The sequence below is a fragment of the Humulus lupulus genome, chromosome X (genome assembly GCF_963169125.1).
Source record: "Humulus lupulus chromosome X, drHumLupu1.1, whole genome shotgun sequence".
NCBI classification, from domain to species: Eukaryota; Viridiplantae; Streptophyta; class Magnoliopsida; order Rosales; family Cannabaceae; genus Humulus; species Humulus lupulus.
Window position 1 is genome coordinate 184,395,089 of NC_084802.1, and position 20,410 is coordinate 184,415,498.

Genomic DNA, 20,410 nt, shown 5'->3' on the forward strand with positions numbered 1-20,410 from the left:
TTAAAGTCCAAGTTTTTTGCAGTGTATTCTTTGTGTAGAAGAGATAGAGAGGCCCAGAACACAAAAAAGGAAAAACTTCAAATTTCAAAGACTAGCATGGCTCTCAAAAGATGCAAGTTATAGTATAATCTATACTCCTTCACTAATCTCCTAATAATAATTTTGCACGCACAAAATAATTGGGTTAGTTAAATTATAATATAATCTAAAATCATTGCCAATCTTTTCTGGCACATACACAATCATGTGGGCTGTACCAAAAGTCCCTATAAAAAAGATGAGTGGATCATATACATATCATGTGCAAAATAAAAACTTTATTGTGACACAAAGCTCTAGCTATAATATCTCTTGTCTGGATTATATCTTTATTTCATATATCATATACATACGTTTACGTGACCTTTATAGTCAGTCATATATTAGAAAATTCATTACATAACAAAAATGTTAATCTCCTTCACTATTCATTCCCTATCAGTCTTCATCTCTAGAGCATCATCTGTCCCTGTAAAACAACAAGCATCTTCATGAAGATACATATATATTATATATCTTCATCAACATCAACATCAACATCAACTAAAAAACAAGCTACCATAGTCAGAGATTTTCCAGTAAAGTGGCCTCAATCACGTTTGCACTTGTTGAGACATTTCCTGCATGCTAATGTTGCTACACAACTCAGTCCTATAAAACCAAGAACCAGTACTGCAACAAAAGTTGGACCAAAAAATATGTTATCAAAGAGAATATATACCAGTTCTATATGTACCATTGAAATTGAATGATGACCTTACTCTTACCAGCTAAAGTGGAATAAAAGAAAATGGTCAGTCTGTATCTGACAATCCATGGGAGAGACACTTCAAGAGAGCAGTGCCTCGAGATTTTTCCTGGTCTCTTTAGTGTGTTTGAAGAGCTGATATTCACATTCTTCCCCCACTTCAAATCTGACAATGATATATTAACACTGGCCACAGCCTCTCCACTCCTATCCCTTACTTCACTTCTCACAGTCACAGGAGTTGTCGCCCAGTCTATCTCGATTGCCCCGAAATTGGGTTGGCCTAAATAAATACATGATTATTCGTTATGTATATCTGCACTACAGTTATACATGCATATGATATAGTTACAAGAATTCAGATGCTTGCTTACCAAAAGTGCATGACTTGTATCTGCAGTTTCTATCTACTACTCTCATGGTAGTGGGAGTCAACCATGCCAGAAATCTGACTAAAAAATGTAATGGGGATGGGACTGTGTTCTCCACTGCTTGAGTGAGGCCACTGGAGGTTATGTCATAGAGTGGATATCCAGTAGCAGCACAATCAAATCTAGTGATTTCTCCAAAATGAACATCTCCACTGATGAAGATGACCCCATCCCTCTGCACCAGATGAACAGAGATGACAACACGTACAAAGACAAGAGAGAAAGAAAGAAAGAAAGAATGAAAGGTGGATATGATGATCACCTTACTATCTGCTATTAATTTAAAAAGGCGCTCTCTTTCCTTGGGAAATCGTCCCCAAGATTCCATATAAAACAATGGACCAGTGGTGGCTGAAAGATTTGATATAACCTGGAAGCAATTATATATATGATGTGAGGATGGTTGTTTAATTCTTTGAAACTACAGCAAAACCTCAAAACAAGATCAAGTCAGAGAACACAAACAAGCAAACAAAATCAAGAACAACACCATAAGAGGGCAATCTTTTTCAATCTACTATCAACAATCAAATATTACAAGGTCTTTCTCTTCTCACACCTTCTCTTACAAAATCAATAGCTCTCGTAAACAATACATACTTATGGTAAAACAAAACAAATAGAAACATAAGTAAGATAGTTGAGAACCCCATTTTACAGTTATGTCATGTCTCGTGTATTATTAACAGATACCTGAATAGAAGAGCCAATTATAGTGATAGCTGAAGGTGTACTGTTGAGCTCCTTTTCCAACCATGTCCATTGTGAAGCCCCCAAGATAGTCCCATCGCTAGAGAGAGGGTCTCGGTGGTATCTAGTATCTAGAAGGATAACCTGATGATCCATTTTAGAGAATAAAAAGATGAGTTACATTTACGATTATATTATAGAACCTGTGAATGAATTTTGAATTATAAACCCATACCTTGACTTGTCTGCCTCGAGGGCCAAATGTGTACGAAGCATGCACACCTTGCTGGTGGCGCCTGTAAAGAAAGTAAAAAAAGAATGAGTGAAGATAACAAAACATAACAATGGGATAGATAGAGAGATGATAGGTTGGTTAGTTAGTTAACCTTGGACTGTTTCTGGGTTCATCCAAGAAATCAAGAAGAAGGTTTTGATTGGTGGTTTTAGAGGAAATGGGGAGTTCTTTCCCAGCGTCATTCAATCCATAGTCATGGTCATCCCAAGTACCAATAATGGTTAGATTAGGATGCCGACGGAGACGAGAGTAACCAGGGTTGGACTTGGCCTGAAGGTACCTGGAGCTCATCTCTTGAGGGGAGGAAGGAACAAAGCGAGGGACATTCTTCCATGGGCCAATGGTCCTTTCCTTCCCAAAGACTCTAAAAGGGCGCTTTATGTCTCCATATATGTTGTCACCCATCCAAATGAAGAGCTGGGGATCGAATGAAATGATGGCATTCCAGATCTCTTCCTGGGGAGCGCTTTGGTTGGAGCATGATCCAAAAGCAATTCTTGAGACCACCCCTTCTCCGCCCACCGTTAATCCCAGCACGGTGGCCGTTAAACCCCACCACAACCACCATGCCATCCGACTCCGAGGGATTATATGTCGTCACCAGCTTCACTTCACTCTTGGTAAGACACAAAAAAAGACCCCCTTTTTTTTAAGCACAGAAAAAAAATACACTTCTTTTTAGGACATCCTACAAAATAGAAGATAAAGGAGACATTTTTAAAAAATATATATATATATAAATAGTAATCTTTAGTAATTTTAATATGGTTCTAAATTTTGGAAATGAACTTTTCAAAAAAAAATAAAAATGGAATTTAACAATTTGAAAACTATTATGGATGAGAAGAAGTAGGTAGGGATGGATATTGGCGTGGAAATTGGCTCGGATGTGCTGTCTCCTTATTGCAATGTTTTCATTAACTATATTAATATTCATTCTCAAATTACATAATAATTAAAGTGTAAAATACTTACATCCAAAATATCCACTTAAATATTACTCATGATAATATAGAACTGTTTTAAAAAATAATAAGTTTCAGTTTTGATAAATAAGATTGAATAAGCTAAACTATTATGTTATTGTGTGTAATGTTTGAGTACATATTTTGGGTGCACATATCATTACTCGTAATTAAAATAATTTTTCTAAATAAAATTTAATTTTTAAAATTTTTTTGCTAATATTATATAAAAATACATAAAAAAAATATATAAATATATTAATAATACGTTATAGCAATTTTAACATTTTGACCTAGCGGATGATATGACAAAGGATGTATCAATAAGATGCAATTCAAGCTCAACTAAGAAGGATCCTGGCCACCTTGCTAACAGAGACCCTTGCCAGTTTTTAAAAGGGGTCCTCACCAAGTCTATGGATACCCCGTTTCGCCAAATAGGGCCATCACCAAGTCGAGAAACTCGCCATATGGGGACGTCGCCAAGATGAGAGAGTCGAAAGGGACTATCACCCACTTTGGTACTCGCTCACATTAGGCATCATCAGGGTCCCCCACCATCACACACTTGTGTCTCGCGCAAGTAAATAATATATATGAACTTCATTAATTCATTTTGGGTATACAAAGACATGAGACATCCTCGCAATTTTCAGGAGTTAGCCGAATCAGAAAATAATTTTTCACTGTCAACTTTTCCCATTTTTTTTACCATATAGACTGTTCATATTACCTAGAACAATTATTGTGTATTCAAATTCTCAATTACCTCAACCCTACTAAGTGTAATTATTCTTGCTGGTTCATAAATGTAGTCTCAGTGGTATTGACTACAGTAGACGCATGCCTTATTAATAGCTCAACCACTATAAATATTTTTCTCTTTCATTCATTACCCACATATTTTATCCTAAGTCTTTATTTCCTAACTCATTCAGTACTCCTTTCGAAATTTAGGCACAAAAAACTTCCCAATTATTATTCTATAAGTTAATTGAAAAATCTAAAATTGTAAACAAGTTACGTCAAAGTGGGGGAGTAACATTCCGTCCCATCACATTTAACATTTGAGAATAAAAAGTTATCTTCACCCTCATACTTGTCTTATTTTCTAGGGAAATTTGCGGCATAAATATCTATTTTATTCATTTTGTTGCTAATAAGTACCTAATTTTTAAAAATTGCGGCATAAATACCCATTTTGTTCATTTTGTTGCTAATAAGTACCTAATTTTTAAAAATTGCGGCATAAATACCCATTTTGTTCATTTTGTTGCTAATAAGTACCCAATTTTTAAAAATTGCTGCATTAATACTCAAAATTCTACTTTTTAGACTCTGCCGTTGGTACCTACTTAACAGAATTACTATTAAGGACACGTGTACTCACCTGATAATTCTTTTTTTTCCACCTAATTAATTAAGAAAATACAATAAGTACCATCAATAATGTGTCTAGCTTTACTTTTAGCCCGATAAAAAGTCCAAGAGGAAACTTTAGAGTACTTACTATCAGATGTCATCTGTCTGTAAGACTTTAGAGTACTAATTTTTATTTTAATTAGTTTTATGTATTTTCTTAATTAATTAGGTGAAAAAAAAGAAGAATTATCAGGACAGTACACGTGTCCTTAATAGTAATTCTGTTAAGTGGGTACCAACGACAGAGTCTAAAAAGTGGAATTTTGAGTATTAATGCAGCAATTTTTAAAAATTGGGTACTTATTAGCAACAAAATGAACAAAATGGGTATTTATGCCGCAATTTTTAAAAATTAAGTACTTATTAGCAACAAAATGAACAAAATGGGTATTTATGCCGCAATTTTTAAAAATTGGGTACTTATTAGCAACAAAATGAACAAAATAAATATTTATGCCGCAAATTTTCCTATTTTCTATTTAGACAAGAATTTTCTCTCATTAAAAGGGATATAAGGGCATTTAACATTTGAAAATAAAAATTTGTATCCCTAATAACAAAATAAAAGAAAAAAAAGGAGCACCTTCACCCCTTAAAACACAGAAAAAAGACGCATCCTTTAACAAAAGGTATTTCTTTAAAGAAGAAGAAAGAAAGTGACCTTTTTATTTTCTTTCAATTTTTTATTAAAATATAATATAAATCGGATTCTTCAATATTTTTATGGTCCTAAATTTGTGCAATTTTATAAATTTTAAGTATTAATTGTGAGAAAAAAAAGAAGAGAAGAGAAGAGAAGAGAATAACAGTGTATTGGGTTGGGGTGGGCTTAGTTGATTGGACCGAACAAAGTAAAGAAAAGAGAAGAGTCCATTATGCATAGCAGCAGCTCAGTGTTCTCCGTGCCCAGCGCCAAGCTCCCTTCGCATCCTCCTACGCTACGCATCAGCGCACTCTTCTCCGCTCCCACCACCACCGGCACCGATTCCAATTCCATGGCTGCTTCTCCCAAGTGGGCCCAGAAGACCATAACTCTGCCTCCCCTCCGCCGTGGCTGTCACCTCATCACCCCTAAGGTATCTATCTATCTATCTATCTATCTATAATCTACTCTATTAACAATAACAATCTTCATGATGATTAGTATTGTTATCTTACTTACTTGTTTTCCCTCTTGATTTTTCTATCAGATTACCAAAGAATTAGGCGATGACTTATCCCAGTTCAATTGTGGTCTGGCTCATCTATTCTGTAAGTTCAATTTTGGGTTTTCAATTTTTGATTATATACACATATACTTATTGGGTGGCTACTACAGTGCAGCACACAAGTGCTTCTCTGACCATCAATGAGAACTACGACTCTGATGTTAGGGATGACACTGAGACATTCCTTAACAAGATAGTCCCTGAGGTGAGCTTACTTAGCTTAGCTAGGCCTTGTCTTGTCTTCCTCAATATAGTTCAATCTCATTTTTTTTTCACTTTCTTTTCAGGGAAATTCAGCTCCTTGGAAACATACAATGGAAGGTCAATCAATACTCACGAGTCTGATGATTATGATTATGTCTGTCTCAACTCTTTATGCAAACTTGATTATAATGTTGGTGTTGAAATTGCTCTTCCATGTTTCTCAGGTGCGGATGACATGCCTGCCCACATTAAGTCTTCCATGTTTGGTTGTCAACTAACGTATGTGGCATTCTTCTTTTGTTCTTATGAATATTATTATAATTCATTCCATTCCCATTGCTAATCCTATTTATCTATTGGGCAGGATCCCAATTACCAACGGCAAGTTTAACATGGGAACTTGGCAGGTATGCCTTTTATCCTCTTAGTATCAGTATTAGTATATCATGATGCCATGGATTCTCATGCAAAGTAATAATTTTTTTGTTGGACAAATGTTTTGCTTTAAAAGCTGATATTGATAATATCAACTCTTTCTAACTCAATTACTGAATGCATCATCTGTAATAAGCATAATTCTGCTAAATATTTGTAGAACATATATGGTTATGGTGGTGAAGTGCATTTTTAAGCAATCGTGTCGATCTTACTGTACTTGCCAAATTTTATTATTAGTTTCTTTTCTTGTGAGGTTGAACTTTGGTTAGTTAACATTGTTAGAATCATAATAATTGGACCGAAGTGATTCTATGACAGTAAAAGTTTGTGGAATTCAACTGAGAGCGTAGCTCAAATGGTCAAGTATATGGTTTGCTCTTGTAGTTTGAGGTTCGAGTCTTTCCTGACTAGAGCGATTGCTATAGTTTTTTGGTCTCTACAACATTAGGATTAAGCGGGAACCTTGTTTCCAAATAAAAAAATTGAATTCTTGTAAAGTTCTATGATGTATTCGCAATGATTAGAATCATGCAATCTCTTTAAAATGAAGAATCTTTGTAGGTTCACTTGATATGTTGAGTTTGTTTCTGCTTGGCTACATTTGGAAAGGTTGTTGGATCTCTTCCATCTTAATAGTAAAAAAAAAGAATTTGTATTGGCTGCCAATCTTCTGAGGTATACAGTACATGTCATGACAATTGATCACCAGTCGATTATTTGAACCCAACTTTGTTGAAAAATATGCTTATCTTATTTTGGCTGCTTTTCTCGTTTTCTTTCTTTAAATTAGTTATTATTGTTACGGTTATCTGTGCTTCAGGGAATATGGCTGTGTGAGCACCGTGACTACCCTACTGCACGCAAAGTGGTGGTCACCCTGAATGGAATATGAGAATCTGTGATTTGTTTGTTGCTGTGCTGACCCTGCTGGGGGTATTAATTATGCTCTTTTGGTTTCTCATAAAACTAGTACTTGTTAATGGACTATTATTGCTCCACTCTCTTATATTATCTTAAATCCATAGATATTGTATTTACAGTTTGTATTTACTTAATATTTTAACCAATAAGTAAGTACTACTCTCGAGTTATGTTTGGTGGATACTGTTGGACAATATGGGAAAAGTGTGAATGAGCATCAGACCAAATATTGTGATGTTCTTGTTGTACTTGTTTATAACACCCATTGAAATCCGCCATCTTTTGATTTATCTTGTTCCAATGGTTTTTGCATTGCTTTCCAGTTCTTGTTTGCTCACCTTTGTGGTTGGTGTTTAAGTATTATGCAACACAATTCTAGAAATTTGTAGAAGTTTACTCATTTCGCACGACGGCATCCTTTAATGTATTAATCAATCCACTTATCAAAAGTATAGCTGCTTCTTTGCTCCATTTGATTTTATCTTTTTGGCGTGGTTCCTTTTCATTGTGTAGAACCATGTTTTTCAATCCTTCATCACCATGCACAGGTTGGACTATTAGACTTTTTCATGCTTAGCATAAATTTCTTGAAAAAGTTGGTGTAGAGAAGGCCTATGAAAGACATATGAAGTGAATTTTTTAGTGTTAAGAATGGAGTATGTTGGGGTGTCTCAAAAGAGTCAAAATTTAGGTAAGGGAAGGAGTATATGGGATAATTTTGAAAATTTTGGTTAACTTAATAATATTGAAAATTTAGATTTTGGGGATTAGTATGTTGTGAATTTGATGAATTTTGAAATTTTGAATTTTAGGGTTTGTATATGGAAAATTTTGAGAATCCATTTAATAATAAAAGAAATTTTATGATATTGAAAATTTTGTAAAACAAATGAAAAAGTGTGAAAAATGAATAAAATTGATGAGTATTTATAGAAAAAAAATAATAAATTATTTTTAAAAAATAATAAAATTATGCCAATGTCATTTTTCGTCACGTTATTTCTTTTAATACATTTTATGTATATAAACGTTGGTTGTTTTTTTCTTTTTTTTTTTTATAAACAAAAAACGTTGCTATTGTCAAGCAACGTTGGTGGGCAACTTGTTAAACTTCAATGCAAAGGCAACATCACTTGTGGCGTGAGGATTGACATTACTCAATCAAACATCATTCACACATTGTGCGCTGTAGTTGCGTTGTGGTTGCTCTTAAGGCTATGTTTGGTATGCAGGAGAGAGTATGAGTATGACGGATGGAGAATTTAGGAAGGATGAGGAGTAGAATAGATAAAAATGATAGGTCATGCTTTCCCTTCCATACGAAAATGAAGTTGATAGGATGGGAAGTAAATTAATTATTAAAATTATTATTTTTTATAATGATATTTACATTTTTTTTTTATCGTTTTCTTGTATGGCTCCAAACATGAAAGGATTAAAATTTTAAGCTTTAATTTCCCTCCATCTCTCCTCTCCCTTCTTCTTTCCTAAGGATTTTTCCTCACTACCAAACATAGTGCAAGACCATTATGGTCTGATTGGTTCGCGATTAGAAAATTGTATTTTTAAAAAGTGAGATTCTGAAATGAAAATCTGAATTTAGTGACTAAAATCATGTTTCTGAACATGTGATTGGTTCAATGTCAGTAAAATATTTTTGAGTTTTAAAAAAAAGAATCTGTGATTGGTATTAAATTTGAAAATATAACAGAAACTGAATACGTGATTGGAACAGCTGAATCCGAATATTATTTTAATTCTATATATTTATCAATAGATTTAATTATGTAAAATTTAATTATATTGATAAATTAAAATTTAATAATAATTATTGATTAAATTCATAACAATATTGCATTGTCATCTATAAAAATACCAGCACAGCTTATTTTTGAATTGGGCAAATGTCATAAAATGTTCCATAAACACCTTATTACTAGTGAGAACATACTCAAGTCATTAAAATTAGCAAAAAAATAAATAAAAATACAAGCAGTGATACAGAGGATAGGAGTAGAGAGAACAAACAAACCCTGATTTTGATTTTAGGTTTTTGGAGAAAAAATTACAAAACAGAGAAAACGTGAAATCATTGTTTTCTAAATTACAACACAAAATTAGAATTCTGATTAGGATATAGTTTTCAAAAACAATTTATCAATCAAATATTTTAGTAGGTCCCACAAATTTTGAGTTTTCAAAATCATAAAATCATTTCCAAATCAACAATCAATCAAACCCTTAGATATTGTATTTACTTAATATTTTAGCCAATAAATGAGTACTACTTTGGTGGATAATGTTGGATAAATTATGGGAAAAGTGTGAATGAGCATCATATCTCCACCCTAGCCTTCAACTAGCAATCCAAAGAGTAATAAATGCTTTTTCCAAGTTTGCTACAAATGATGGCCAAAAGTGCCTATTTATCCTTGAGCATCATGTACATAAGTGGATAACAAGTGTATTCTGCAGATAATACTGGTAAACTGTTTTTTTTTTCTTACCCTTCTAGAATTTCTAAAGTCTTCTAGAGAACTCTACTAAGTTCTACCTTCTTCTAGAGAATTCCATAATGTTCTATTACCTTCTGGAAGGTACTTACAAGACTTTCAAAACTCTCTAGATCTTTCTAGAGAACTTCATGTTTCTGAAATTGAATTTGTGCAAATTAATAAGAAAATTGGGCAAGATGTGACAATCAGCTGTCTATGTAATGAATTTCTCCAATGTTAAAACTTGTGTATTAGAGCACTTGCAAGGGTTATTGTAAAGAAAATGTCTCAGATAAACACTTTTGACCATATTTTGTATTTTATAATACTCTTCCTCTCTCTCTCTGATACACACTTGTATTTGAAATAAATAAAAAGATTATAATTTGTGAGTTATTGCTGCTGAACTACTTGTAAATGGGCTAGTATTATTGCTTGCTCTAACTCTCAAATATAGCATTTGCAGTCTCTGTATGTACTTGAATATGATGATAGTTTTGGACAAGATTTGGAAAAGTACGAATAACCAATCTTTTTATATATATATATATATAGTACAGGGAATTAAGTATAAAAGAACATGACTAAAATGTCAATATCATTGTTATGTATGTACACAATTAATAATGAATAATTGAATAAGAAAAGGCAAGAAGAAAGAAGGGTGTTGGTGATCAGCGCATCATAACAGAGAACTCATCAAAGCTGAGCACCCCATCTCCATTGAGGTCGAAGGTTCTGATCATAGCCTTGCAATCCTCGAGAGAGTGGGAGCCACCGAGCCTGGACAGCATCGTCCTCAAGCTAGCCGGCGTTATGCAGCCCGACCCACCCATCTCGTACATCCCAAATGCTTCTCTCAGCTCCTTGTTCTTCTCCTCCTCCTCCTTCACCTTGTCCTCTCCACTGCCCTCCATAAGCTTCACGAATTCATAGTATCCCAATAGTCCGTCTCCGTCCATGTCGGACGAGTCGACGGCTGCTGCAGCCTCGTCTAGCGAGAGCTGTCCCCCGGTGGCTCTAACACAACTCTGCAGCTCAGCTGGGGATATCTTGCCATCCCCGTCCTTGTCGAAGTAGTCAAAAACCCTCTGAAGCAACGGCTGCTGCTGCTGCATGGACATGATGGTGGGACTGGGAGTGAGGAGAGTGGTAGACTTCTTTGGAGAGAGCTTGCGGCGTAACCTTGCAAGAGGTGATTTTGTGTGATCCTTGGCTAAGTCAGTCGAGGTTGTCATAGGTTTTGTTTTTGTTTTTGGATAATAGAGTGTGTGTTTTTACAAAGTTATATGGTCTGTGTAATAGTGTTGTCCGTGTATTTATAGAGGAAGGGAGACGTGTGTAAAAGAACAGAATAGTCAATGATGGGATTAAGAAAACGTGGCAACAAAATAAACGCTTCAAGAAGAGATATTTTTGATTTTTTTGACGATAAAGGAAAAGAAAAGGAGGAAGGATTAGGATTAGGATGTTTAGGTGCCACACAAACTCACACGCACACGCACACAAAGCAAGCAGCGTCAGCGCAAAGGCATATTGGCCCACGGTATGCCGTCGGTTCCCACCGACTTCGGCCGCTTGTTTGTTTTGTTTTCATTTAATTTAATTTACTCACTCCAACGAACCTTCCTCTCGACCCAATCCCATGACATGATACCGACATTAATCTAATTTAATAACTTAATTAATTAACAAAAATCAGATTAATTGTGAGATAGATAATTTTGAAACGTGGAAGCATGGTGATGGAGACACGTGGATGTGTGTTTTTGATTTGATAAGAGAGAGAATATTAATTTTGATTTTGAGTCACATATATATATATAAATATTTATTATTATTATTTTCTTTCGGGGCTTTTTGGTGGTGAAAGGCCCAATATCTCAGCCTCGGCCTCCGCAGGCCCTCAGTCTCACCACTATTCACTATCTCCTTTGAACAAACTGAGAAGAAGAAAATGATGGTGAAGAATATGGGGTTGATGTGATGACTATTGGGAAATGAATTTAGAAGAATAAAAGGAAGGTTTTTCTTTTCTTTGCTTTGCTTTGCTTTGGTTCTCTTCTCGTCGTCGACGCCCAAGTAGGCTGAGCCATGGCCGCCACAAGCTCCGCCCTGGGCACTGTGAGCCTCCCCCAAATCAGTCCCTCCTCCACAAGTTCCCACAGATTAAGGAACGATAACCGCCTCAAACTCAAATGCCTCCGCCCCAGTCTTCCTCCGCCTTTGAATCTCTCGCATCTCAATTCTCCTTTATCCTTACTCTCTTCCTCCATCTCCAGGTACTCTTCCCCACTTTCTTATTCTTATTCTCATTGTTATTGTTATTCTTAGGGTTTCTATTTATTGATTTATTTTCTTTTCTTTTCTTTTCTTTTCACAATCCCGAAGGCATCTTCCAATTCGAGCTGTCTATGGAGGTCCAGGATTTTTTCCGAAGACAAATAGTTATAGTTATAGTAATGGTAATAGTAGTAATACTAGTATTAGGCATAGGTCTGTGTTGAGTGGGCTGCCCCTCGCCAAAGCTGCTGATTCTTTGAGGCCACGTAATTGCGTTTCTTGCTCCCCTTGTCGAAGCCGACGAGGCTATTCACGTTTCAAAACGTCAATACCATCTGTATTTCCTGACAAATCTTCTTTTTGCTTATCCAAGCCCAAACTACACGATGCCCTGGTAAGTATTCTACTACTACAGTCTTCGCTCTCTTGTATGCACGAGTTAATGTATCTTCCTTCTTTCTTCTGTTTGTACAGGTTCCATGTGCAACTGTTGGTCCGGATGAGCCACACGCAGCCAGCACTGCCTTGCCAGAAGGTATTATTGAGAAGCAAGACTTGGATTTATTGTATGGCGGAGTAGATGACAAAGACTTGGATGAGTTCTTACCTTGTCAACTTCCCACTCATCCAAAGCTCTATCGAGGGCAATTGAAAAATGGCCTGCGTTATCTTGTTTTACCCAATAAAGTTCCTCCTAACAGGTACTTTTCTGTTCATTTCTCGTTATAATTTAGGAACACTGTTATTATGTTGTCCTCATTCAACATAATTATAAATGCATTATACACATTCCCACTTCAAAATTGTTGGGATTTTAGGTTCGAAGCACACATGGAAGTTCATGTAGGATCAATAGACGAGGAAGATGATGAGCAAGGAATTGCTCATATGATCGAACATGTGGCTTTCCTTGGAAGTAAGAAACGTGAGAAGCTTCTTGGGACAGGGGCACGATCTAATGCTTACACCGACTTTCATCATACAGTGTTTCATATCCATTCACCGACTAGTTCTAAGGTTCATTACTCTCTCTTTCTCTCCACCGTGTCTTAGTAATGTTTTTGAATTTAGTCCTAACTATTTTTCACTGTTTCTGCTGGGTATTATTTTATTAAGAATTTATTATTGAACCTGGCACTTCATTATGCGTAAGAATATTGATGATATAGTGTGGTGCTTTCAGGATTCTGATGGAGATCTACTTCCATATGTATTAGATGCATTAAATGAGGTATGACCTCTCTAGATTTGCTACTTGGGCTACACATATAGCATTAACTTGATTTCTGTCTTTCATTCACAATTTTTCTTCAAACTTCTCTATCATGTGCTTGGAACAAGTTTAAATTGAAAGATAGCTGGTACACCTAAGGTGACATATTATTCTTTATTTCGTGTGTGATAATAGATAGCTTTCCATCCAAAATTCCTTTCTTCTCGAGTAGAAAAAGAAAGGCGTGCAATACTTTCAGAATTACAAATGATGAATACAATTGACTATCGTGTTGACTGCCAGGTATGAACTGAGGATATCTTTGTTTTTGTTTTATATCATATTGCTAGTTACAGTCTCAATCAATGTTTTTTTTTCAAGTGCAGTTGCTACAACATCTTCATTCTGAAAACAAGCTGAGCAAAAGGTTTCCAATTGGATTAGAAGATCAGATTAAGAAGTGGGATGTTGACAAAATAAGGAAATTCCACGAGCGCTGGTATTTCCCTGGAAATGCAACCTTGTACATTGTCGGGGATATTGACGACATCTCAAAAACAGTTTTCCAGATTCAAGTACGTTCACATATATATATTTAATGAATTCTTTTTATGTATTTCCAGTCAGTGATTTTACATTTTTCAGTTTGACATCTAGAGTCAGTATGCTGACTAGAATTATCGCTTATTTGCAGGCAGTCTTTGGACAAACTGGCGTAGAATCTGAGGCTGTCTCGCCATCAAGTCCCAGTGCTTTTGGTGCAATGGCTAGTTTCCTTGTTCCTAAGCTCTCAGTTGGGCTGGGTGGAAATTTATCTAATGAAAGATCATCTAATTCTGTAGAACAATCTAAAATCTTCAAAAAGGAAAGGCATGCAGTTCGTCCTCCTGTAAAGCATAATTGGTCACTCCCTGGAAGCAGCACAGATGAGAAGCTTCCGCAAATTTTTCAGCATGAGCTGATTCAAAATTTTTCCTTCAATATGTTTTGCAAGGTACTAAGATTTTGAGGCGATGCTTCTCTTGCTGACTCTACTACAGGCTTTTCAGCAGAACATTTTACTTAATTGCTAAGTTAATACTGGTTTTTTACTTCTGAAAAAATTCCTGGAGTTAACTTATGTTTTGAGATGCATACATGAGTAACCATTTTCTGGCCTTGAAGATGCTTTATAATCCATTATAATAAAAACAAGTCTTTTCTGAAAACATTGTGGCTCTTTGCAAGTAGAATGTTTGTTTAAGGACACAATTTCGCCTGCCTTTCTTCTTTCACTTGATTATTTGTTGTGAAACTTCTTGCAGATTCCAGTGAATAAGGTTCAAACATATGGTGACTTACGGAATGTTCTGATGAAGAGAATATTTCTATCTGCTTTGCATTTCCGGATTAATACGAGATACAAGGTGAGTTTATAGTGTCATATTATCTTTTCTACATTATACTATTCAAAATTATTACTTGACTGGTTTACTATCATTAGTATGTAACATTCCTTACTGTTTTTGTGTATATCTGTAAGTCTTAATTTTGGAGTGTACATTTATATCTCGTAGCTTGTACTTTTTTTTGGGCTGTTGAATAAACTAAGTGGCCTTAATGTCAACTGCTAATCTATTGTAATTTTTAGAGTTCAAATCCACCGTTTACCTCAATTGAATTGGACCATAGTGACTCTGGAAGAGAAGGATGCACTGTTACTACTCTTACTGTAACTGCTGAACCGAAGAATTGGCAAAGTGCAATAAAAGTTGCTGTTCAAGAGGTTTGTAATTTTCTACCTTCATCAGCTATATTATTCACATGAGTTTGGTCTTCCTGTTCTCAATTTTGTGTACTTACTTTTTTTATAGTTGTCTGAACATCGGTTTCATCAGAATGTACATTTTGGTCCTTTGTAGATGATGAATTTACTCTCTTTCTCTCTCTCTCTCCCCTCTTGAATATTTTTATTCATTATAATCCTTTTTCTTCCCCCCTGCCCGATGAGCAAAGAAGCTTTTTGTTTAATTGATGACACAAATAATCTGGTGCCATTTACTTGGTTAAAGTTTTTTGTAGTGAGGCTAATCATGCTTGCGTTGTTTCAGGTTCGTCGCCTGAAAGAATTTGGGGTTACCAAGGGAGAATTGACTCGCTATTTGGATGCACTTTTGAAAGATAGTGAACATCTGGCAGCTATGATTGATAATGTGTCATCCGTAGATAATTTGGATTTCATTATGGAGAGTGACGCATTGGGCCATACAGTGATGGACCAGAGGCAAGGACATGAGAGTTTGGTCACTGTTGCTGGAACAATTAAACTTGAGGAGGTAACAACTTTACTATATAAGGCTAGTTCTGTCTTTAGAATCTGTACTGTGTTCAGCTTGACGATCTTCTGTAAGAACTTAACTCTTCAAATAATAATATTAAATTAAATGGCAGTCTTGTTGAGGTAGTGTGGCTATATAGCTTTATGGTGAAGTTTTATTCATCTTTGGGTGCGTTGTGCTTTTGTGCAAAAAATTAAGCAGTTATCTTAAGTTTTGGTCATTTGGTTAGCTGGTGAACTAAAGTGCTTTTTTTGTTTCACCGTCTGTGCAACCTCCTAGTATATATTTATTGATCTTTAATTCTCAGTTACCCTCATTTTTCACTGGCATGTTATCTTTAAATATTTTCTTGTGTAGGTAAACTCTATTGGGGCTAAGGTGTTGGAATTTGTTTCTGATTATGGAAAACCTACTGCACCCCTTCCTGCTGCAATAGTTGCATGCGTTCCGAAAAAAGTGCATATTGAAGGAAAGGGTGAAACCGAATTCACAATATCCCCAAGTGAGATTACAGCTGCTATAAAAGCAGGACTGAAGGAGCCTATTGAGGCTGAACCCGAGGTGTTGTTTCTTTCCATGCCATTAAATTTATCCGCTAGATTGCATTGCATGTCAACAATTTTCAGTTGAATAAGTTTTTTGGTTTGATATAAATTTGATTTGTTTTTTGTAGCTTGAGGTGCCAAAGGAGTTACTATCTTCATCACAACTACGTGAATTATGGCTGGAGCGTAGCCCATCCTTTATTTCCTTAAGTCCTGAAACTAATGTGTCAAAAATCCATGACAAGGAAACAGGAATTACTCAATGCCGTCTCTCAAATGGAATTCCTGTAAACTACAAGGTGCATGACATAATTTATTCAATTGACAGAACTTATTATGAATACTCATTTTCTTTTTAAGCATCCTTTACCAACTTTTAGAATCCCTGCTCCTTATATTTTAATAAACTGAGAGCAGCTCATGGAGTTAGTTTCATAACCACGGCTTTCCCACTCTTTGTTGATTTCTAAATTGTTCTAAATGGTGATGATGTTTCTCATTAAACCATATGATGTGATGCTCTATTCAATAAAACTTTCTTAGAAAGAAATGATGCCATTGTCCCCAAATTGTTCTTTCCTTCTCTTGCAGATTTCAAAAAGTGAAGCCCGTGGTGGTGTAATGCGGCTTATAGTTGGTGGTGGACGAGCAGTTGAAAGTTCTGAATCAAGAGGAGCAGTTGTTGTGGGTGTTCGAACTCTCAGTGAAGGAGGGCGTGTTGGAAATTTTTCAAGGGAGCAGGTTTGTAACCCTGTATTCATTGGAAAAGCTAATAGTCAAATCAATTATATGAGGTTTTCATCAGGGTTCCAAGATTTTGCTCGAACACAATATTTTCTTTTGTTTTTTTACCAGAAGAAAAGTTTCAAAGATTTTTAAAGATAACTGCATGATATGTTTTCCCTGATATCATGTACTCATTCTCTTCTCCAGGTTGAACTATTTTGTGTAAATCACTTGATCAATTGCTCCTTGGAATCCACAGAGGAATTTATTGCTATGGAATTTCGTTTTACTTTAAGAGATAATGGGATGCGTGCAGCTTTCCAATTGCTCCATATGGTATTGGAGGTAACTCCAATTGATCTGTGTCTACATATTTTCTTTTATATGCTTTGAAATGTTTCCTTGGTTGCTGCTAGTGCTTCAAAAGGATCACCTCATCAGCACTTTTTTTTCCATGGGCTACTGGCATTTTACCATTGAAACTGATACTAATTTAAACATTTATTTCTATGCTTTGCTGATGCAGCATAGTGTCTGGCTGGATGATGCGTTTGACAGAGCACGACAATTATATTTGTCATATTATCGATCCATTCCCAAGAGCTTGGAGCGGTCCACTGCTCACAAACTCATGATAGCAATGTTGGATGGAGATGAACGATTCGTTGAGCCTACTCCAAAATCATTACAAAATTTGACCTTGCAATCTGTAAAGGATGCAGTCATGAACCAGTTTGTTGGAAATAACATGGAGGTGTGTGATTCTCACTTTATATATTTTTTTATGAAATTGCAGATAAATAAAACATTTCTGGTCGTTTAATTGATGAATATTTTTTTTTTTCAAGGTAAGTATCGTCGGTGACTTTTCAGAGGAGGATATAGAGTCTTGTATTCTTGATTACCTCGGTACGGTTAGAGCTACTGGAATTCCCACAAGGAACCATGATGAGTATGCCCCGGTTGTTTTTCGTCCTTCTCCGTCTGATTTGCAGTCTCAGCAGGTAGGAGAAACTAATTTATCTGTTAATGGACTACTGAAGTTTTTAAACCTGTTTCCCATTTAAATATTAATCATAGTTGTCAATGTTTATTCCATCAGGTATTCTTGAAGGACACCGATGAGAGAGCATGTGCCTATATTGCAGGCCCTGCACCAAACCGCTGGGGTTTTACAGTTGACGGAAAGGACCTGTTCAAGTCAATTAGCAGTATTTCAACTGGTGAGGGTGAGTTGTTGCAGCATCTTGTGTGAAACTATTATTTGGGTGATGTACATATATTAATGTGGCTGGGGTATATGCAGTTGCACAACCAAACACTGAAGAATTACTTACTGGGGCTGAGGATTTTGAGAAGGATTTGCAAAGAAAACTTCGTGGACATCCACTTTTCTTTGGTATCACTATGGGGCTTCTGGCTGAGATTATCAACTCCAGGTATTGCACTTGAAAAGGCTCAACTTCATGTTTCAGATGCATTCATGCCATATGTAGTTCTATACGATGCAGTAGCATCACCTGTAGCTACTAGCATGTGAAAGTTAAAATTCATAAATTAGATGCATTCCACCATTTGTACAAGTTCGATAATTTTCTTCCGTGCTTTTGTGCAGGCTGTTCACTACTGTAAGGGATTCTCTTGGATTGACATATGATGTGTCATTTGAATTAAACTTATTCGATAGGCTAAATCTTGGATGGTATGTTATTTCCGTAACATCTACTCCAGGCAAGGTGAGGACTGAATTTCTGCTTGTGTAATTTGTATTTTTCGGCTACTTCGATCCACTTCACTCAGTTTGGCTGTTACAAACCTTCAGGTTCACAAAGCTGTTGATGCATGTAAGAACGTTCTCAGAGGTTTGCACAGCAACAAGATTACTCAAAGGGAGTTGGACAGGGTTTGTTTCTTCTTCTTTTTTTTTCCTTTCCTTATTTTGCGTATGTGTGTGCATATATCTATTTATATATTTGAATGGCACATGTACCGAGGCTATTTTGATCCTTGTTTCGCAAACTGCAGGCAAAAAGAACCCTTCTTATGAGGCATGAGGCTGAAATCAAGTCGAATGCGTATTGGCTTGGACTGTTAGCACACCTACAAGCCTCTTCCGTTCCAAGGAAGGTATAATAGGAAATCTCTCTCAAAATCAACCTAACCTAACCTTTAGAAATAAGTGTGTTACGATAGTTGTATGTGACTTCCTTGTGTCTGTCTGGATTTTGGTACAGGACATATCGTGCATCAAAGATCTGACATTGTTGTATGAAGCTGCTGGTATTGAGGATGTATACCTATCATATGATCAGCTGAAAGTAGATGAGGATTCTCTGTATTCATGCATTGGGATAGCCGGGGCTCAAGATGACGAGGAAATCAGTGCCGAGTCAATAGAAGAGGAAGGAGGATCATCAGATGAAGGCTTTCCGGGAGTCGGTCCAGTGGGACGTGGTTTATCGACAATGACAAGGCCTACCACATGAGAGAGCTCCTCCCCCGTCAATCCTAAGATGAGAGCTTTATTCTCCAAGTAAAGCAATAAACTACGATGCACACACACACACATAGTTATAATAATAATTTTAATATTAACATACAAAATGATTTGATGAAAGGTACATAATTTCATGCTGAGACCAGTGGCAATGATGTGCTAATTTTGGAAGTTGATTTTCAGGATTAAAGGAGTGGGACGGCCTGGCCTTGCTGGGGCAATCCAGAATATGGCATTGCCGTGAAGCAGCCCCGCTCTGCGCTGCCCGAGCAACCCAAAGCTAGCTTCTTTGCCAAATCACCGATGCAGATTTTTCGCATCCCCCATATGTGAATTTGTTATTCTTCTGTTTTTATATTGTTTTTGTACAAAAAGAAAGACCTCGTATTTTGCCCATAGGTGATTAATAATAATAATTGTTCTATAAATTTTGTAGTTGTACGATGAAATTTTGTACACAGATTACATGTCCTATTATTCTACTTCAGATAGAGAGCAAGGAAAACAAAATTGTTACAGAAAAGCGCAATTCTAATATTTTGGGAATTTATGCTATATAGACGTGTTTAATTAGAAAGTCCTTGTGATGTAATTTTTTTCAATTTAAAATTACTTAACTCAATCGGTTCAAGTTGGAGTTGGATTATATTTTGGTAATGATACATGAATTTAAAATCTCTTGAGAATTATAAAATAAAATGGAAGGGAATTAGTTTGTATGTTGAGGAGGGTTAAACAACTTTTTATCAACTCCTGCCTTCGAAAATACATGTTTTAAAAAAAAAATTCAATTTTTTTTATAGCAGTACTTGTAAATTGAAAAAAAATTACCAATTGATACAGCCACGAAAAAAAAAAATTGGAAAAAACAAAATTGATACCGTGACTACAACAGGTATCTATGATTCTATAGTGGGTTGTTGTTAACAATTTCTACTTACTGAATAATCAAAGCAGAGTAAAGCCACTTTG

At 35.8% G+C, this 20,410-nt stretch overlaps 4 protein-coding genes across 6 annotated transcripts; 2 read left to right on the top strand and 2 right to left on the bottom strand.

The window, feature by feature from the left end:
• Positions 1-336: 336 nt before the first annotated feature.
• On the bottom strand, positions 337-2,881 carry LOC133805295 (uncharacterized). 2 transcript variants are annotated; one of them, XM_062243432.1, is made up of 8 exons: positions 2,295-2,881; positions 2,144-2,204; positions 1,912-2,052; positions 1,481-1,588; positions 1,162-1,393; positions 807-1,070; positions 599-711; positions 337-508 (listed from the first exon to the last, which is right to left on the bottom strand). In XM_062243432.1, the coding sequence occupies exons 1-7, from the start codon at positions 2,774-2,776 to the stop codon at positions 629-631; spliced, it is 1,371 nt and encodes a 456-aa protein (XP_062099416.1). In that variant the 5' UTR covers positions 2,777-2,881; the 3' UTR covers positions 337-508; positions 599-628. The 2 variants fall into 2 exon arrangements, with proteins under 2 accessions (XP_062099416.1, XP_062099414.1); XM_062243430.1 differs by having other exon boundaries at positions 337-711.
• Positions 2,882-5,371: 2,490 nt separating this feature from the next.
• LOC133805296 (uncharacterized) lies at positions 5,372-7,649 on the top strand. The gene is made up of 7 exons (XM_062243433.1): positions 5,372-5,666; positions 5,781-5,841; positions 5,909-6,003; positions 6,086-6,119; positions 6,227-6,281; positions 6,367-6,409; positions 7,261-7,649. Exons 1-7 carry the CDS (start codon positions 5,466-5,468, stop codon positions 7,330-7,332), a joined length of 561 nt encoding a protein of 186 aa, XP_062099417.1. The 5' UTR covers positions 5,372-5,465; the 3' UTR covers positions 7,333-7,649.
• A 2,771-nt stretch (positions 7,650-10,420) lies between these two features.
• On the bottom strand, positions 10,421-11,149 carry LOC133805297 (probable calcium-binding protein CML31). Its single transcript, XM_062243434.1, has one exon. The coding sequence runs from the start codon at positions 11,092-11,094 to the stop codon at positions 10,531-10,533; it is 564 nt and encodes a 187-aa protein (XP_062099418.1). The 5' UTR covers positions 11,095-11,149; the 3' UTR covers positions 10,421-10,530.
• Positions 11,150-11,723: 574 nt separating this feature from the next.
• LOC133805298 (stromal processing peptidase, chloroplastic) lies at positions 11,724-19,993 on the top strand. 2 transcript variants are annotated; one of them, XM_062243436.1, is made up of 24 exons: positions 11,724-12,138; positions 12,248-12,533; positions 12,614-12,840; positions 12,958-13,156; positions 13,323-13,370; positions 13,548-13,655; positions 13,739-13,927; positions 14,047-14,346; positions 14,657-14,758; positions 14,983-15,117; positions 15,443-15,667; positions 16,028-16,231; positions 16,344-16,514; positions 16,807-16,956; positions 17,149-17,286; positions 17,468-17,695; positions 17,790-17,945; positions 18,044-18,164; positions 18,248-18,380; positions 18,557-18,677; positions 18,764-18,844; positions 18,967-19,068; positions 19,176-19,474; positions 19,622-19,993. In XM_062243436.1, exons 1-23 carry the CDS (start codon positions 11,951-11,953, stop codon positions 19,425-19,427), a joined length of 3,864 nt encoding a protein of 1,287 aa, XP_062099420.1. In that variant the 5' UTR covers positions 11,724-11,950; the 3' UTR covers positions 19,428-19,474; positions 19,622-19,993. The 2 variants fall into 2 exon arrangements, with proteins under 2 accessions (XP_062099420.1, XP_062099419.1); XM_062243435.1 differs by having other exon boundaries at positions 11,725-12,138; positions 18,044-18,170.
• The last annotated feature ends 417 nt before the right edge of the window (positions 19,994-20,410 follow it).

Bases quoted from the DNA above. Each gene is read 5' to 3' on its own strand.
- LOC133805295 (XM_062243432.1), bottom strand. From the start codon at position 2,776: ATGGCATGGTGGTTGTGGTGGGGTTTAACGGCCACCGTGCTGGGATTA. The intron at 2,205-2,294 runs GTTAACTAACTA...CTTTCTTTACAG, and splicing joins GAACCCAGAAACAGTCCAAG to GCGCCACCAGCAAGGTGTGC. The intron at 2,053-2,143 runs GTATGGGTTTAT...ATGGATCATCAG, and splicing joins CTCGAGGCAGACAAGTCAAG to GTTATCCTTCTAGATACTAG.
- LOC133805296 (XM_062243433.1), top strand. From the start codon at position 5,466: ATGCATAGCAGCAGCTCAGTGTTCTCCGTGCCCAGCGCCAAGCTCCCT. The intron at 5,667-5,780 runs GTATCTATCTAT...TTTTTCTATCAG, and splicing joins GTCACCTCATCACCCCTAAG to ATTACCAAAGAATTAGGCGA. The intron at 6,004-6,085 runs GTGAGCTTACTT...CTTTCTTTTCAG, and splicing joins TTAACAAGATAGTCCCTGAG to GGAAATTCAGCTCCTTGGAA.
- LOC133805297 (XM_062243434.1), bottom strand. From the start codon at position 11,094: ATGACAACCTCGACTGACTTAGCCAAGGATCACACAAAATCACCTCTT.
- LOC133805298 (XM_062243435.1), top strand. From the start codon at position 11,951: ATGGCCGCCACAAGCTCCGCCCTGGGCACTGTGAGCCTCCCCCAAATC. The intron at 14,347-14,656 runs GTACTAAGATTT...AACTTCTTGCAG, and splicing joins CCTTCAATATGTTTTGCAAG to ATTCCAGTGAATAAGGTTCA. The intron at 18,845-18,966 runs GTTTGTTTCTTC...CGCAAACTGCAG, and splicing joins CTCAAAGGGAGTTGGACAGG to GCAAAAAGAACCCTTCTTAT.